General features: G+C 47.8%; 1 protein-coding gene across 4 annotated transcripts in view; it reads right to left on the bottom strand.

Annotated features, from left to right (window-relative positions):
- The window catches only part of SAMD4B (sterile alpha motif domain containing 4B), an 870829-nt gene that overhangs the window by 186978 nt on the left and 664654 nt on the right, over window positions 1–19197 (bottom strand). For all 4 annotated transcript variants that reach the window (XM_069206928.1, XM_069206927.1, XM_069206926.1 and 1 more), the window contains exon 12: window positions 800–883. In XM_069206928.1, coding sequence (XP_069063029.1) covers window positions 800–883 — 84 coding nt within the window. The remainder of the gene's footprint in view (window positions 1–799; window positions 884–19197) is intronic.

A 19197-nucleotide genomic window follows, 5' to 3' on the forward strand; every position in this document is an offset into this window, starting at 1 on the left:
GAGAGGCTGCGAGGCAAAGCACGTTTCACATCATTGCTTCTAGGTTTAGCTACATTCTACCCAAAAGGGCATATTGTGGCTTTCCTGAGCAGTGAGCTAAACCAGTGGTTCACAACCTTTTGACTTCTGTGGACTCCACTTTATCATTACTGGAACCCAGGGACCCCCACTGAAATATTATTGGAATCTGGGGACCCCCTATGAGTCATTACTGACAACTGAGGACCTAATCTGTTAATATTTAATTTTCTAAGCAGTCCAGGACTCCCTGCGGAGAGACTTCGCAGACCCCCAGTGGTTCCCAGACCCCAGGGTGGGAACCACTGAGCTAAACGACCAGGTGTTTCTTTGGTAAAATAAGCTTATTTTAGGAGCCAGAGATGAACAAGGACAGCACTGGAATAAAGCCAAAACAAATGTCAGGGGCATGGGAGGAGGTGGGAGGACCGGAATGCTGCAATACAACAGGCAGCTACCAGCCTTAAACACTCTTAGTGAAAAGGCAACAAAGAAATAACAAAAAAGTGTCTCACAGCAACAGATAAAGAAACAAAGTGGAATAATACAGTAGTTAGTTACTGCTCTGAAAAATGAGGGACTCTGCAACCAACAAATGAAATCGCTTTAAGCCTTTAAGTGTACTAAAAGTATACCCGAGGTCGAACGCTTACGCTCAACCTAAAATGGTTGACTATCAAGGAATTCACTACAGTTGTATCATGTTCTCAGCCCATCCAATTTACCATGTCCTGCCTGCCTTCTTCGCTTATGCTACAGAACGCCAAATTGTTCATCTCACCTCCAAGGGCGTGCTCCGTCATGCTGAGGCAGAGAGATTCCAGCGTGGGGTTGATCTCAAGATCTGTTCCAGGAGCTTGGCATTCTATAACAAGCACAAGGGAAATGGGACTTAAACAATCAATAATAGTACGAAGGCAATCAGGTAGGTAACTGCAAAAGAATCAGAAATCTGGCACTGGGTCTTGTACATGGGATGTAGGGAGGATCCGGAATGATATCTGGAGGAAATGGGGCAGTCTGGAGGACTTGCTAGAGACTTAGAGACTAGGAGTAGCTACTATCTTGCGTTGAAAACTCTGTAGTTCCACCATACATGGTTCATATGTTATCTGATCAACATTTCGCAACACTGCATAGAGCAATTCCCAAAAACAACAATCAAATGCATATGGATGACTCCAGCTCACAAAACTATTGACAGAATCTTCATATATCAAACATGTTTTTTTTTATTTTTTTAAATCTGTTTATTAAACATGATAAACAAGCAGCAGTACATTTCTTCATTCAAGATTTTGCATTCTGTTTACACGCATATGGTATCTTGCACTATGCAGTTTGTATTTTGACGTACTATAGTGCAACATGTAACTGTACAACTAATGATTAAGGTCACATTTGTATTCCGAGGATTATATAAGCGGGCATATGATGTCTTTCGGGCTGTACTTGCCTGTGGGGTGGGGGTGGCACTGCTGTTGTGTATGTGAGCTGTGGAGCAGGGGCTGGGGCCAGACAGAAGTGCGCGCAGCGCCAATAGTGGTGGTGTTGTGTCAACATGGTAACTCAGGGGGTCGCTGTTAGGGGAGACTTATTTAACTTAATATTGTTGCGCTTCCTGTGGATTTGTTGATGTCTGGGCTGATTTTTGGAGGACTTCGGGGGGTTGTGCGGTGTGGAGTTTAGACAGGGAATGTATAACCTTGGTTCCGAGATGTTCGGGGTTGGAGGGGTATGTATCATCTCTGGCTTCAATGCGTACCACAAAATTATCCCAGATTTCAGCGCCGCCCTGGGCCAGTCCCCTATATTGTAGCTGGCGTAATGTTTGAGACTCTGCTTGCGAGCGGCTATGCAGGTCGCGGAGCCAGGCAGCATGTGTCGGAGCGTGTGGGGCCTTCCAGTGTGTGGCAATCATGCGCTTGTAAACTACGAAGGCAAGGTCGATTAATTTTTGAAGGTGTTTGTCTCCTTTATCGCGATGGCGTATGCCAAGTAAGCATGATTCCGGCATGGATGCTAGGGTGTGAACGACTATGTCCGCTGTGGCATCGGTAATACGTTGCCAAGCCGTGTTCACTGGGTGACAGCTCCATACCACGTGGTAGGAGTCTGCTGCACGGGTAGCGCATCTAGGGCATGTAGGGTTTGAGTTCGGGTATATTTTGTTAATGCGGGCCGGAGATAGAGTAGGAGTGGTGAATGTAGTTGAACTGGGTGTATTGCAGTCTAGTATTACGAGATACGTTCTTGATCATAGAGTGCTGCGGCCCAAGTTTTCTGGGATAATGGTGAGGGGAGGGTAGCGTCCCAGCGGGACTTAGCTATTGCCAAGTCCGAGCAAGCCTCTGCTAGGAGCAATTTATATAGTTTGGTTATGATGCCTTTTGTGTCGCCTATGGTGAGGATTACAGTGAGCAGCTGAGATTCTTGTGGCTCAACATTGCCTGCCGAGTCCCCATAAGTTGTTGAGTAGACTTTTGACGGAGCTATATGTCAGAAAGGCCCCAGTATGTGTGACCTCGTCGTTCACTAGTTCCGTGAAGATGCGCATCGTGGATCTTGAATAGCAGTCTCCTGCGTTTAATAGACTCATGTCTCGTGTTTCATGGTGTAATGTAAGTTTGTGGGTTCCCAGCAGTTGTGTCAGCGGCAGCAGGGGGGAATAAGGAGGCATGGGGGCCTTGCCTTGGACATATCTACGCCAACAAGATCTGGCTACATCCAACAAAATAAGCTTTTTCTGTGGGCAGGAGGGGCTAGCTAATAGCGAGATTAGAATCGGCAGCAATGCTATATGTTCTCGCAATGCTTTGCTTTCCTCTAAAGGGGGCTCACTAAGCCACATGGTTGGCCATTGCAGCTGAGCAGCGGCGTAATATAGTTTGAAATTTGGCATGCCCAAACCTCCTGCGTCTTTTGGGTATTGTGTTGTGGATAAAGCTACTCTGCGCCTGCCCTTAAAACGTGTTGTCTCTTAAAGGAAATTTCCCTAACCAAATTAAAACAGTCCCTCTACTAATGAAGTCAAACTAAGAAAAAAACATACCCTTCAAATCCTGAGACAAGTTTCTAAATTGTCTGTCATACTTCAACTGCAGGCCAAACTAATGAGCATGTGTGGTGAACTATCCCCATCCTTCGTCCTTGTTTCTGTCAGTTAAAAGCCAGCCTAAACATAAGGAACTCTTTAGATACCCATTACTTTTCTAACATAACCAAGGGGTACTCCAAAAAAGGAGAGGGTCCAAAGACACAAACTTCCTGTGTAGAATGCCTTATTAATAATGTGGGAGCTTAACCAGAGGACGTGGACCTAAATCCTCCAAACTTTTCTAACATGCAGCATCATTCACAAGTCTTGATTACTTTTTAGAAAACATGCCCACTGAACTGGAAATACTGAAAACAAAGTGGTACAGCAATTCATCCATATGCAGATGATATTTATCACCACTGTAGAAGTCTGACAGGCTACATTTACATGATAAAAACCTTTAGTTAGTATTCAGGATAGTTTTATTTGAGGGTAATATTCTTCCTTCCCTCATCAGGATGGATTACCACATACATCCAAAACTAATTCTGACAAAATCTCGAGGTTTCACCACAATGCCAGCCACAGTAACATAAGCAAAATCAATAGCCCTAACTATTCAAATTCCACTGTTCTTGTCTCCGGACCAAAAGTAACTTTTCTTCAGTAATATTGCTGGTTGGTACCACGTCTTCCAGCAGATTATTCATTTTATGATTATCTGAGGAGGGAGACTTGAGCCAGGAAATGTTCATCCAGCAACATCTCTCCACTGACGGAACTCTGCCTGCTCAGACTGTTAAGACATCAAAGTATACGAGGTGCTGTCACGAGTCCTGGCATCTTTTCCTGGCACATTTTCTGCACCCAATCAAGGCGTGCAACTAGTAAACTAGACAGAATCAGTGGGCAACAATACAGTACCTTATATTTTTGCCTAACTGAGGATCGTATTGAACAGGCCACTGACTCACAGGGGAGCAAGACTGTGGTGAATGAATGTACAGGAAGCAAAATCCACCATTAACAGTGTTAGTAAAGATGAAAGTTACTTACCTTTTGGAACACCTTGTCTGGTAGAGACTACATAGCTGCAGATTCCTTACCTTAGAATTATCTCTAGGTGTCACCCTGGCTAGGGAACGTTTTCGTGAGCAGTAACCACGTGCACCAGTTGATGGCATCAGTCTCCTCTGTGTGGAATGGTCTGCGCTGGAAAAGACATGTGCTTGCCTATATACGCACCACCTCATCAGCATGATGACCTAAATTCTTTTCACGACTTTCCATGCCAGAAGCGCTGAGCCACGAAGAACACAGACAACTGGTGTGTGGAACTAAGGCCCTGAAGAGGGGAACAGCCCTTAACTCTAAAATCAGTACGCAGACGAGGGAGGATGGATGGGTTGTTAAGAAATCTGAAGCTAGACAGTCTCTACCAGGTAAGGTATTACCGAAGTCAAGTAACTTGGTCATCTGATGGAGACTTCTAGCTGTATATTCCTTACCTTAGAATAGATATCCAAGCAAGACCTTCCCGGGGTGGGTCTGCAAACATGCTTTAAACCAAAAAGTCCTGCTTGACCAAACAAGAAAAGTGCACATCCCGTAGGACCTGACTGCCCAGGCAGAAGTGTTTGACGAATGTGCAGCGAGACCCATGCTGCTGCCTGGCAGATGACCAGGACCAGAACTCAGTGTGCTAATGCAGTGGTAGCAGCCTTTGCTCTGGTGGAATGGCCATGCAAATCCTTTTTTTGGGGGGGGGGGTTGCTTTCTGGCCAATGCATAGCAGATCTTCGTGCAGAGCACGATCCATCATGAGATGGCTCACTTTTGCACGGCCTTTCCATTTTTGGCCCTGACAAATACCATGAAGAGTTTACCCTCCACCCAGAATGGGTTACGCTGTTAAGGTAGAACAGCAACACTCTTTGGGTCCAGGTGGTGAAGTTTTTAATCTTCCTTACAGGGATGAGGTGGAATTTGGAAAGTAAGAAAGATAAGAGTGGCCTATATGGAACAGTGTTTCCACCTTCGGCAAGAAAGATGCTTGGTTCCGAAGGACCAGTTTGTTTGGGAAGGAGACATATGGAGTCTGCGATGACAACACCTGTAGTTCACTGAACCTCCAGGCAGATTTAATTGCCACCAGAAAGAGCATCCTGATGGGGAGAAGCCTACGAGGGCAAGTATGAAGTGGTTCAAAGGGAGCACACATTAGGAAGGTCAGGACCAAGTTGAGGTCCCCATGAGACAACGAGTGTAGATAGAGGAAATAAGTGTTGCAAACCTTAAAGGAACCTAGTTACAATAGGGACTTGAAAAAGGAAGGCTGATCTGCAAGCAGCAGGAAGGCAGAAATGGAAGATAATCCTTCAACATGCCCAATGCAGAGCCCTGCTGGGCCAAGGTAAGAATGAACAGAATAACTTGGGAAAGGGGTGCAGAGCAGGGATCAACCTGTTTAGCTGCAGTCTACGGCACAAACTTGTTACAACGGCCGATGTATACCGTCTTGGTGCGGGGGTGGGGGGATTGGTGGGGGAACACCAGGCTGACAAGATAACATTGCAGACTTCGAGATGGGGCCCATAGTTCTCCAAATATTGCGGCTCTTTGGGGAGGCATCAAGGATAAGCATTAACTGGAACAAACCTCTTGATTCCAATGAAAGGTTATCGCCAGGATGAGGACTGGCAGTGTCAAATCACGATAAGTTGGGTTAGATTCCAGTAGTTTGAGATACAAATCTCATGGGAGCCCGGTCTGACACAGAGTCAGAATCTGTGCCCTGTGACGCAAGGTTTGCGAGGATGTGATGTGCTGGACCAACCTCCCCCTTTAACATCAAGGGCAGAGTTGCGCTTTATAAAATGATGGTCCTCCCCAAACTTTTGTACGAACTACAAAACTACCCCTTACATGTCCCACAGGCGTGGTATTGACACCATGCCAGCTATGGGAAGGAAGTTTATTTGGGCTGGCGGGCCTCCAAGGGTGGCACTGGGGAAGTGCTCTCGCATGACCAAGGATGGTGGTCTGGCCATGGCGGACATAAGATTCTATTATTGTGCGACACAACTTCTCCCTAATAATGACTGGCTGCATGGGATGACCCTGCTTACGATTTTTCAGGTGGAACCATGGCTTGACAGCAGTGATGCACCCAAGGCCTTGCCTGATTTTTTTTTAAAGTGGGTATTGGGGCAGGTGTACTCACATATTGCGCCGTTGCTATCAGCTGGCTGTCTTTGTCTGAACCTTCCTCGGAGTCTGGGATCGAAACTGTGCCTGCACCTCTTCGAGGGTGTCGGACTGTCGGACTCTGTGTGCTTGGATGCCATCTCCAGTCTTTGTGCCCTTCAATCCCGTAGTGTTTTATTCGATTGAAAAGACAGACACGCCTCACAGCTTTCCTCACAATGTTCCGGAGAAAAGCAGAGATTACAGCTCAAGTGCTGGTCGATGTAAGGAAATTTAGCGTGGCACCAAGGACAGAATCAGAATGGAGTCCGATCCATCAGGGTATGACGCAGTAGGCCCAAACAGGCCCAAGGAATGTGCAAGTGTCTGAAAGGGTGTTTCCTTGGTCCCGACGGTACTATCGGATTGAGTGCAGAAGAAACCGCGTTCGAAAAAAAACAGACAGTATGAGAAAAGTTTGAGATAATATAGAGTTTCCGAATCGAAAGTCCCAGAGCGAGAGGGAACACGTCCAAATCCAATGGCGGAAAGAAAACAATCTAACAAAGGAGTTGATGCCCATGTGCACTATCACCGAGAGGAGGAGTCACTTGATCCTATGACTCGAAAAAAGACTTCTTGTAACACTCCGAGCCCAACACTAGATGGCGAGATATGCACAGCATGTGTATCTGCAGCTACACATGCCACTGAACACAATATATATGTATTTACTTACCTCCGATTGGAGGGCTGCCTCTAGTATTTTCTGATACTGTGTTCCAAAAATAAAGTGCCTTTAGTTCTGTACAACCAAGTGTTTTCTTTCTTGTGTCTAAGTGTTGTGTGACTGTAGTGGTATTGCATGAGCTTTGAATGTCTCCTATAACAAGCCTTGGCTGCTCATCCACAATTACCTCTAGGGAGCCTGGCTTCTAGACATTGCCTACACTTCACTGAGAGGGGATACCTGGACCTGGTATAAGGAGTAAGAACCATAGGTACCCACCACACCAGGCCAGATTTCTACAGAGGGTCACAATGAGATTGTGGAGAAGGAGTTAGTGGTGGAGTAATTGGTGGTGTATAGGTAGGCAGAAGTGGGTGGATGTTTACCAAGTCCTTTTCCATTCCCCTCTGTTTGACTGGAGACAGTGGATCAATGGCCTCTACGAAGAAAAGCTGCCTCTTAAATGGCACTGCTTTAACCAGAAATATCTTGTGTGTGGTTGTGTTTGTAGTTGTGACTGCTTAGCATGAAACTGTTGCTTCATTTTGTGAAGAATGGGCTCAGAGGAAGTTATCAGCTCTGAGGCTGCATGGAGAGCTTTTCCCCAATGCGAAAACATGTTACTTTCAGTGCCAAAGTGGTTGATATCGAGGAAGAAAGTCTTTTTGGTGCCGAAACAGTTAGTGCAGAGTGTGACGTGGAGGTTTTGGTACAGAGGTGGAGAGCTGTTTTGGATTCCGTGCCGAGTCTGAAGGTGGGGCATTGGCTAGTTCTTCAATGCCTGCCATGGCCCGAGAGCAGTGATGGCTTGATAGCCTTTGCTTCTGTATTTGTGTGTGTTTTTTTTTTTTTTTTTTTTTTAAAAACAGGAGGAGGGTGAGGCTTACTCACTGTTGGTTGACCAGCAGGAATTTCCTGCATATCGAGTGGAGTCACAGTGTTGAATGAAGAAAGCCTCTTCCTTAGCAGCTGAAGCCTCCTAGAAGTCCTGCTCGGCATCTGACATGGTGTCCTGGATACCGAAGATGTCTGGTGTCTCCTCTAAACTTTGCAGCTGCATCTCTCAGCCACTAGATCTCTGATCATGCAGAGTCTTCCTCTACAGGAAAGACCAGTAAGCTTCACAGTCTCCATGCTCTGGGGATAGACAAAGGTTGCAAACCTCTTGGAGATCAGTCCTCGGAAATTTCGAGTGATACTTTGGACAAAGTGGAAGGGCATCCGTTCCATCAGGATTTCATTGTCTGAGGTGTAGCATGGAGAAAATGGCAGCCCAAGCGGCACAGCCCGGAGGGCCTTAATCGAAAAAAGTCGATTGTGAAGGAATTTTCTCCGGTCCCAGAACAAAAGGGAAAAGTAGTACCGCGTTCGATAATACAGACGGAATGGAGGTTTCCCGAACGGAGAAAGAACTAATATGGCATTGAACCAGAGTATGCTGAAAACACAACTGGACGTGATGGCAGAAGAAAACAAAAATCTGAAGATGGAGTCTATCCCCATGCACATTAACAGCAAGAGGAGGAGTCACTATACCCTGAGACTTGAAAGACTTTTCGTACAAAAATAACTTTCAACCTTCTGGACTCAACACTAGATGGCGGAAGTATGCAGAACTGTGTATCTACAGCCACAAATGCCATCTAACACCTATCCCCCTTGGATGGCCCAGGAGGGTCCTCAAGGTCCACAGTCTGACTGGATTTGAACACAGTTAGAGATCCATACAGCCTGGACTTGGAAGAGAGGCCCATAGCTCTGCCGGACATAAAGTTGACCCTAGAAGAAAGGAGGGCCAGGCTGGACTTGGAGCCCAGAGAAGATGGTGGCAGCAGATGTGGAGGTGGTGATGGGGATGCCCCTGGTGTAAGGTTGCCCAAAGGGGCTGTCCCTAGTTATGTTCCTGGGGGTGGCACTCAAGTGGCTGGCCCCATATAAGCAAGCACTCAAAATGAGGAAGGTGAGGACACAACAAATGGGAACACTTCTGTGAGAGTGAGTACCAGGGGTTGGTAGAGATAGACTATTACCACTAGAGGAAGAGGTAGGTGAATCCTAAACCTATATGAAAGCAGTCCTTGTTGAGCTGAAGAGTATAGACTGGAGCTTAGATCCCTTCAGAAAGTTACCACACAAACTTGGGTAGACTTCGATGATAGCTAAGCAGGCCTCGAAAAATCTACTTGCCCACTCACTAAGGCGAGTCATATTTTATCAGGTTGAGCTATTTTTAGGACCCACTTGCCCCTTCTGGTGAGTTGACAGGTGTTCTTTTCAGTCTTACAGTGAAGAAGCAATAAAGACACCTTTGCATCTTGGTCTTATCTTGTCTCATTTGCTCTGTTTTCAGAGACAGAAGTCAAAAGTCAGTTTATCTTGTAAAATGAAAGGCTGTAGTGTGTCAGGTTTTTCCAAAGACACAATAATTAACTATGTCAAATGAACAAACATTTCAAAATATATTTCAGGAGTTGTGAAAGCCAATTTTTAGTTCCTGTGTGTGACAAGAAAATCAGAACACTTCACTTGGTGTTGTGCAAAGGGTAAGCATGGTTCCTGAAACCCAATTTTCACAGATCGTTGTTAATACACCATATAGTTTTATCAGTAAAGTTGCAAGCTAGTGGAAAGGTTTTTGGAAATTTCTTGGCAATTTACTGTCTATAAATGACAGTGCGCTACCACATAATGCTTTTGAAACATATTAAAAGTGAGTGTTTAAACAAACTGATAAACAGTCTTACCCTGATGGCAATGCTATTAGTAAACTAAGAGGGTAGTCACGGATCATGTGACCTCTATATGTGGACTAGATTCTTATTATATACGGAGCAAATGTTTAGTCTATTTAATCAAACAAGAGTTTTTTTTCCCCCTACATCAGAAATAGATATATTTGAAGGTACACTTATGTGAGAATGAAAAGGCAACTCTGTATTTTAAAATATTTACATAGGGTCACACAATGAGACCCATTTACGGGTCAAATACATCTTAATTTTTTGTGGTCTGTTAAGGCGCTAGGTGGTCAGATTAAAGGCAACAAAGTTGATATATTTGAATGGCTCTACAATTTGTTTGCTAAGGAGCACAAATTATCATTCAAAGAACTTGCACCAGCATCTGGTGGTCTCTAAACTGTCTAGCATTAGGAAACTGGGCAAGATAGTTGGTGAGTGCGTAAGAACCAGGGTCCCTAAAGACCCTGGGTAGTAGCCAGCGAAAAGCGGATCAGGCCCTCTTTCAGGGGAAGAGGGAAAAGGATAAAAAGGATAGCCTCCAAAAGTTGCCAGTATGAGGGTGGGAGGAGGATTAGCAGTTGTCCTGAGCTACATCCCATTCAAAGGGAAAGGGGTATCATGAAAGGAAAGGAAAATGTTACTTACCCAGTAAGCACCTGCTTGTGGCATGTAGTGCTGTAGAATCACATGCTCTGCATACTTGTGTCATCTAGTGCTGGGTTCAGAGTGTTGCAAGTTGTTTTTCTTCAAAGAAGGATTTGAGTCACAGGATCAAGTGGCTCTTCCTCCTCAATGATATTGCGCATGTACCCAGATTCCCCTGTTGAACAAGTTACTTAACTTCGGCAAAATATTATCTGGTAGAGACATAGTCCTTACCCTTAGAATTTCCCCCAGGCGTCAGACTGGATCTGGAGATTTTTCTTCGAGCAATACCCTTGCACGGTGTCAGGTGGTCGACTCTGCATCCATCGTTGGCGTCGTGATCACCATGATGACATCGAGGACATATATAGACGCCATCCAGGCATACTGATGTCAGTTTCTTTGCACAACTTTACGCACCAGAAGTACTGAGTCATGAAGAACACAGACTGGTGCGCCAGAACAGAGGCCTTGAAAGGGAGTCCGTGTCCCTAGAAATCAGTTCGCAGAGCGGGGAGGATGGGTGGGTCTGTAAGGAATCTGCAACTACAGTGTGTCTCTACCAGATAATTTGTTACCTAAGGTAAGTAACTTGTTCAGCTGATAGAAACTTCTAGTTGCATATTCCTTACCTTAGAATAGATACCCAAGCAATACCATCCCTGGAGGAGGGTCTGTGAGCCAAGATCATACTAGGAAGTCTTGCAGGACCAAATGGCCAAAATAGCCGTCCCCGTGGACCTGAGTGTCCAGGCAACATGGTTTGGTGAACATGCGCAGAGATGCCCACGCTGCTGCCTGGCAGATGTCCAGGACTGGAACTCCTTGTGCTGACGCAGTGGTGGAAGCTGTTGCTCTGGAGGAGTGAGCACACAAACACTCAGGGGGTTGCTTCTTAGTTGAAGTGTAGCACATTTTGATGAAGAGAACAACCCAACTAGATATGGTTCTCTCCTGCACCCTTCCACCCTTCGCACCCACATAACCCACAAAGAGCTGATCGTTCACCCGGAAGTCATTGGTAAGAGATTGAGGTAGAACGCCAATGCTCTTATTGAATCTGGACAGTTGGGTCTTTCTCTCCTCACGAGAAGGATATGGGGGTGTGTAGGAAAATGGCTCCCTGTTGCAGTTATCCCCCACGTTTTGCCTGATAGTGATGCTGACTTGACTGAGAAGTGTGCTGGGACCCTGCTAACCAGGCCCCAGCACCAGTGTTCTTTCACTAGAAATGTTCCATTGTTTCCACAATTGGCCCACCCCTGGCACACAGATAAGTCCCCTGTAAAAGGTACCAGTGGTACCAAGGGCCCTGTGACCAGGGAAGGTCCCTAAGGGATGCAGCATGTGTTGTGCCACCCTAAGGGACCCCCTCACTTAACACATGCACACTGCCATTGTAGATTGTGTGTGTTGGTGGGGAGAAAAAGGCAAAGCCGACATGGCATCCCCCTCAGGATATCATGCCCACAAAATACTGCCTGTGGCATAGGTAAATCACCTCTGTAGCAGGCCTTACAGCCCTAAGGCAGGTGCACTATACCACAGGTGAGGGCATAGCTGCATGAGCAATATGCCCCTACAGTGTCTAAGTCTATTCTTAGACATTGTAAGTAGTCTGGCCATATTAAGTATATGGTCTGGGAGTTTGTCAAAACGAACTCCACAGCTCCATAATGGCTACACTGAATACTGGGAAGTTTGGTATCAAACTTCTCAAAATAATAAACCCACACTGATGCCAGTGTTGGATTTATTAAAAAATGCACACAGAGGGCATCTTAGAGATCCCCCCTGTATTTTACCCAATCCTTCAGTGCAGGACTGACTGGTCTGTGCCAGCCGGCTGCTGAGAGGCGAGTTTCTGACCCCATGGGGTGAGGGCCTTTGTGCACTCTGAGGCCAAAACAAATCCTGCTCTTGGTGGAGGTGCTTCACACCTCCCCCTGCAAGAACTGTAACACCTAGCAGTGAGCCCCGAAGGCTCAGGCTTTGTGTTACAATGCCCCAGGGCACTCCAGCTAGTAGAGATGCCCGCCCCCTAGACACAGCCCCCACTTTTGGCGGCAAGCTCAGCGGAGATAATGAGAAAAACAAGGAGTCGTCATCCACCAGTCAGGACAGCCCTTAAGGTGTCCTGAGCTGAGGTGACCCCTGCCTTTAGAAATCCTCCATCTTGATTTTAGAGGATTCCCCCAATACGAATAGGGATGTACCCCCCTCCCCTCAGGGAGGAGGCACAAAGCGGGTGTAGCCACCCTCCAGGACAGTAGCCATTGGCTACTGCCCCCAGACCTAAACACCCCCCCTAAATTTAGTATTTAGGGGTGCCCCAGAACCCAGGAAATCAGATTCCTGCAACCTGAACTACAAAGAAGGACTGCTGACCTACAAGCCTACAGAGACGACGGATGACAACAACAACTGCTTTGGCCCCAACCCTACCGGCCTGTCTCCAGAGTCAAAAACCTGCAACCAGCCACGCATCCAACAGGGACCAGAGACCTCTGAAGCCTGAGAGGACTGCCCTGACCCCCAGGACCAAGAAACTCCCATGAGCAGCGGCTCTGCTCAAAAGCAGCAACATCTTTGCAACAGAGAATCAACTTTCAAAGAACTCTCTTCCCGCCGGAAGCGTGAGACTTCACACTCTGCACCCGATGCCCCCGGCTCGAGATCCAGAGAACTAACACCACAGGGAGGAGTCCCCGGCGACTGCGACCCTGTGAGTAGCCCGAGACGACCCCCCTGGACCCCCACAGCGACACCTGCAGAGAGAATCCAGAGGCTCCCCCTGACCGCGACTGCCTGTAACAAGGATCCCGACCCTTTGGTCCAAGCACTGCACTAGCAGCCCCCAGGACCTGAAGGAACCTAACCGCAGTGAAGGAGGGACCCCTCAGGCGACCCTCTGCCTAGCCCATGTGGGGGCTGTCCCGAGAAGCCCCCTCCTGTACCTGCCTGCACTGCTAGAGTGACCCCCAGGTTCCTCCATTGAATCCTATCTAAAACCCGACGCCTGCTTTGCCCACTGCACCCGGCCGCTCCTGTGCCGCTGAAGGTGTGTTTTGTGTGCCTACTTGTGCTCTACAAAACCCCCTGGTCTGCCCCCAGATGACACGGGTACTTAACCTGCTGGCACACTGGAACTGGAGCAATCCTGTTCTCCATAGGCGCTGTAGGAAGTTGGCTCTGTATGTGCTATTTCAAAGTAAGGAATAGCATGCACAGAGTCCAAGGGTTCCCCTTAGAGGTAAAATAGTGGTAAAAATAGATAATACTAATGCTCTATTTTGTGGTAGTGTGGTCGAGCAGTAGGCTTATCCAAGGAGTAGTGTTAAGCATTTGTTGTACATACACAGACAATAAATGAGGTACACACACTCAGAGACAAATCCAGTCAATAGGTTTTGTTATAGAAAAATATCTTTTCTTAGTTTATTTTAAGAACCACAGGTTCAAATTTAACATGTAATATCTTGTTTGAAAGGTATTGCAGGTAAGTACATTAGGAACTTTGAATCATTTCAATTGCATGTATACTTTTCAAGTTATTCACAAATAGCTATTTTAAAAGTGGACACTTAGTGCAATTTTCACAGTTCCTGGGGGAGGTAAGTTTTTGTTAGTTTTACCAGGTAAGTAAGACACTTACAGGGTTCAGTTCTTGGTCCAAGGTAGCCCACCGTTGGGGGTTCAGAGCAACCCCAAAGTCACCACACCAGCAGCTCAGGGCCGGTCAGGTGCAGAGTTCAAAGTGGTGCCCAAAACGCATAGGCTATAATGGAGAGAAGGGGGTGCCTCGGTTCCGGTCTGCTTGCAGGTAAGTACCCGTGTCTTCGGAGGGCAGACCAGGGGGGTTTTGTAGGGCACCGGGGGGGACACAAGCCCACACAGAAATTTCACCCTCAGCGGCGCGGGGGCGGCCGGGTGCAGTGTTAGAACAAGCGTCGGGTTCGCAATGTAAGTCAATGAGAGATCAAGGGATCTCTTCAGCGCTGCAGGCAGGCAAGGGGGGGCTTCCTCGGGGAAACCTCCACTTGGGCAAGGGAGAGGGACTCCTGGGGGTCACTTCTGCAGTGAAAGTCCGGTCCTTCAGGTCCTGGGGGCTGCGGGTGCAGGGTCTTTTCCAGGCGTCGGGACTTAGGTTTCAGAGAGTCGCGGTCAGGGGAAGCCTCGGGATTCCCTCTGCAGGCGGCGCTGTGGGGGCTCAGGGGGGACAGGTTTTGGTACTCACAGTCGTAGAGTAGTCCGGGGGTCCTCCCTGAGGTGTTGGTTCTCCACCAGCCGAGTCGGGGTCGCCGGGTGCAGGGTTGCAAGTCTCACGCTTCTTGCGGGGAGTTACAGGGTTCTTTAAAGCTGCTTCTTGAAACAAAGTTGCAGTCTTTTTGGAGCAGGTCCGCTGTCCTCGGGAGTTTCTTGTCGTCGTCGAAGCAGGGGAATCCTCAGAGGATTCAGAGGTCGCTGGTCCCTTTGGAAGGCGTCGCTGGAGCAGAGTTCTTTGGAAGGCAGGAGACAGGCCGGTGAGTTTCTGGAGCCAAGGCAGTTGTTGTCTTCTGGTCTTCCTCTGCAGGGGTTTTCAGCTGGGCAGTCCTTCTTCTTGTAGTTGCAGGAATCTCATTTTCTAGGGTTCAGGGTAGCCCTTAAATACTAAATTTAAGGGCGTGTTTAGGTCTGGGGGGTTAGTAGCCAATGGCTACTAGCCCTGAGGGTGGGTACACCCTCTTTGTGCCTCCTCCCAAGGGGAGGGGGTCACAATCCTAACCCTATTGGGGGAATCCTCCATCTGCAAGATGGAGGATTTCTAAAAGTTAGAGTCACCTCAGCTCAGGACACCTTAGGGGCTGTCCTGACTGGCCAGTGACTCCTCCTTGTTGCTTTCTTTGTTCCCTCCAGCCTTGCCGCCAAAAGTGGGGGCCGTGGCCAGAGGGGGCGGGCAACTCCACTAGCTGGAGTGCCCTGCTGGGCTGTGACAAAGGGGTGAGCCTTTGAGGCTCACCGCCAGGTGTTACAGCTCCTGCCTGGGGGAGGTGTTAGCATCTCCACCCAGTGCAGGCTTTGTTACTGGCCTCAGAGTGACAAAGGCACTCTCCCCATGGGGCCAGCAACATGTCTCTAGTGTGGCAGGCTGCTGGAACTAGTCAGCCTACACAGACAGTCGGTTAAGTTTCAGGGGGCACCTCTAAGGTGCCCTCTGGGGTGTATTTTGCAATAAAATGTACACTGGCATCAGTGTGCATTTATTGTGCTGAGAAGTTTGATACCAAACTTCCCAGTTTTCAGTGTAGCCATTATGGTGCTGTGGAGTTCGTGTTTGACAAACTCCCAGACCATATACTCTTATGGCTACCCTGCACTTACAATGTCTAAGGTTTTGTTTAGACACTGTAGGGGTACCATGCTCATGCACTGGTACCCTCACCTATGGTATAGTGCACCCTGCCTTAGGGCTGTAAGGCCTGCTAGAGGGGTGACTGACCTATACTTGCATAGGCAGTGAGAGGCTGGCATGGCACCCTGAGGGGAGTGCCATGTCGACTTACTCGTTTTGTTCTCACTAGCACACACAAGCTGGCAAGCAGTGTGTCTGTGCTGAGTGAGAGGTCTCCAGGGTGGCATAAGACATGCTGCAGCCCTTAGAGACCTTCCTTGGCATCAGGGCCCTTGGTACTAGAAGTACCAGTTACAAGGGACTTATCTGGATGCCAGGGTCTGCCAATTGTGGATACAAAAGTACAGGTTAGGGAAAGAACACTGGTGCTGGGGCCTGGTTAGCAGGCCTCAGCACACTTTCAATTGTAAACATAGCATCAGCAAAGGCAAAAAGTCAGGGGGCAACCATGCCAAGGAGGCATTTCCTTACAGGCGCCTATGTGTTTTGGGCACCTCTTTGACCTCTGCACCTGACCGGCCCTGAGCTGCTGGTGTGGTAACTTTGGGGTTGCCTTGAACCCCCAACGGTGGGCTGCCTATGCCCAGGAACTGAGATTTGTAAGTGTCTTACTCACCTCACAAACTAACCATTACTTACCTCTCTCAGGAACTGTTGATTTTTGCACTGTGTCCACTTTTAAAATAGCTTATTGCCATTTTAACAAAGACTATATATGATATTGCTTTAATTCAAAGTTCCTAACTTACCTGTGTGGAGTACCTTGCATTTTATGTATTTACTTCAAATCTTGAACTTGTGGTTCTTAAAATAAATGAAGACAATATATTTTTCTATATAAAAACCTACTGGCCTGGAGTTAGTCTTGGAGTGTGTGTTCCTCATTTATTGCTTGTGTGTGTACAACAAATGCTGAACACTACCCTCTGATAAGCCTACTGCTCAACCACACTACCACAAAATAGAGCATTAGAATTATCTAATTTTGCCACTATCTTACCTCTAAGGGGAACCCTTGGACTCTGTGCACACTATTTCTTACTTTGAAATAGTATATACAGAGCCAACTTCCTACAGGGTGCATACAAAGTAGGCAAGGTGATGGATTAGCCTACATGAAAGGGCATGGCCACTTTAGGGTGGAAAGAAGCCCTTGTACGAAGCACCCCTTTGTCAGGATGGACAGGATGAAGGGTGACTTTGAAGAAAGAGCTTATAGCTCACTCACTCTCCATGCAGAAGTGATGGCCACAAGGAAGGTCCTTTAAGGTGAGGAGCAGAACACAACAATTATGAAGAGGCTCAAAAGGAAGAAGGTAGGGACCAGGTTCAAACCCAACTGGGATATTTTGAATGGGGTAGGTGGAAACATATGGGGTATCTCACAACAATGGGAGATTTAAACAAAGAGGGCTGATCAGGAAGTCTGAGGGAGGCAGAGATTGCAGACCGATAACCCTTAAGGGTGCCCAAAGCAGAGCCATGCTGGCCAAGAGAGAGAAACAAAAGAACCTCAGACAAAGGTGCAGAGAGGGGATCAACAGTTTTATTGATACACCATGCCACAAATTTATGCCAATGACAGGTGTATAACGTTTTGGTGGAGGGACGCCTGGCTAACAAGACAACATCACAGACTTGGAACAGACGGTCAAAAACTGTCAACTGCCGCTGCTCAATCACCACACAATAAGACGGAGACTGGGCAGGTTCGTGTGAAGAACCCTCCCCTGCTGCTGCGACAGAAGATCCTCCCAAAGAGGCAATCTGAGTGGAGGAATGATGGCCATGCTCAGCAGCTTGAGACACCATACTCTCTGTGCCCAGTCCTGAGCCACAAGAGGTACTTGGGCCCATCATTCTTGATCTTCTTGAGAATTCTGGGCAGAAGTGATATTGAAGCAAAGGAGTACAGTAGGCCGGAGTTCCATTCGAGACTAAGAGCATCACCGAGAGAGTGCCGCCATGAAAACTCCAATGTGCAAAACAGCTCACATTTGCGTGTTCTCTGCCGAGGTGAATACATCTGACCAAGGCTCTCCCCACTGCCGAAAGAGACCTTGCACCACCTCCAGGTGGAGACACCATTTGTGATCAACCATACATTGACGGCTGAGTTCGTCTGCTCTGGTGTTCAGAGAGCCCGCACAATGTTAAATCTCTAGGGATATGCCCTGACGTTCTAGCCATGTCCAGACGCAGGGCCTCCTGCTTGTTGCAGGATCAGATGCCAGTGGTGTTGTACGAGAACACCTGCACTACTTTCCCTTTGAGAGAGAGGAAAGGAATGCTTTCAATGCAAGCCTGATCACCCTGAGCGCCAGAAGGCTGATGTGGAGCCCGGACTCCACTGGAGACCAGACGCCTCTGATCTCCACCTCTCCCATGTGGCTGTCCCATCCCAGGAGTGACCCATCTCTCACTACTGTGATCTGGTTGGGGAAGGGAGAGGGATCTGCCTCTGACCCAATCTTGGTTTGTTAGCCACCACTGCAGATCTTGCGCAGTTCCCTCAGAGATCTGGACTATGTCAAAGAGATTCCCCTGATGCTGTGCCCACTGGCACTTCAGGTCCCAATGGCCTGCATGAACCATCTAGCATGTGTAACCAGCAGGATGCAGGAGGCCATGAGGCCTAGCGTCTCAAAGTTATTCTTACTGAAACCCAGCATAGAGGCTGAATCAGTATCATTGCCTGAATATCCTGGACTCGCTGCTCAGGAGGATATGTCTGAAACAGCACGGTGTCCTGAACGGCTTCGATGAAAGGGAGTGTTTGAAAGGGAGTTAAGCGTGACTTTGGTTTGTTTATAGTGAACCCCAGCGAATGCAGGAGGTTCACTGTAGTCTGGAGGTGGGAGATGACAGTCTGAGGTGAGCCTGCCTTCAACAGCTAGTCTTCAAGGTAGGGGAAGACTGAAATCTCCTAGCCGGCGTAGGTGAGCTGTGACCACTGCCATCACTTTCGTGAACACCCGAGGGGTGCTGTTAAGGCCAAAGAGGAGCATGGTGAACTGAAAGTGCTCATGACCTACCGTGAATCGCAAGTAATGTCTGTGGGCAGGCAGGATGGTAATTTGAAGATAGACTTTCTGAAAGTCCAACACTACCATCCAGTCTCCAAGGCAGAAAGGACCGAAGCCAGAGTGAGCATTTTGAACTTCTTCCTGAGGAAGAGATTGAGGGCCCGGCGGTATAGGATAGGACGAAGGCCCATGTCCATTTTGGGCACCAGAAAGTACCGGAAATAACAACCACAACCTACTTCTGGCACAGAGGCCCACTCTCTATGGCCCCCTTGGCCAAGAGAGCTGTAATCTGCTTGTGGAGAAGTGCCAAATGATAACTGTCATCCAACCGTAGGATGTTCGCATGGCAGGAGGGAGTAGCCCCTTCAGGCAATTTGCAAAACCCACCTGTCTGTTGTGATGGACTTCCAGTTGGT

This window comes from Pleurodeles waltl, chromosome 9 (assembly GCF_031143425.1).
Source record: "Pleurodeles waltl isolate 20211129_DDA chromosome 9, aPleWal1.hap1.20221129, whole genome shotgun sequence".
In the NCBI taxonomy this organism is placed as follows: Eukaryota; Metazoa; Chordata; class Amphibia; order Caudata; family Salamandridae; genus Pleurodeles; species Pleurodeles waltl.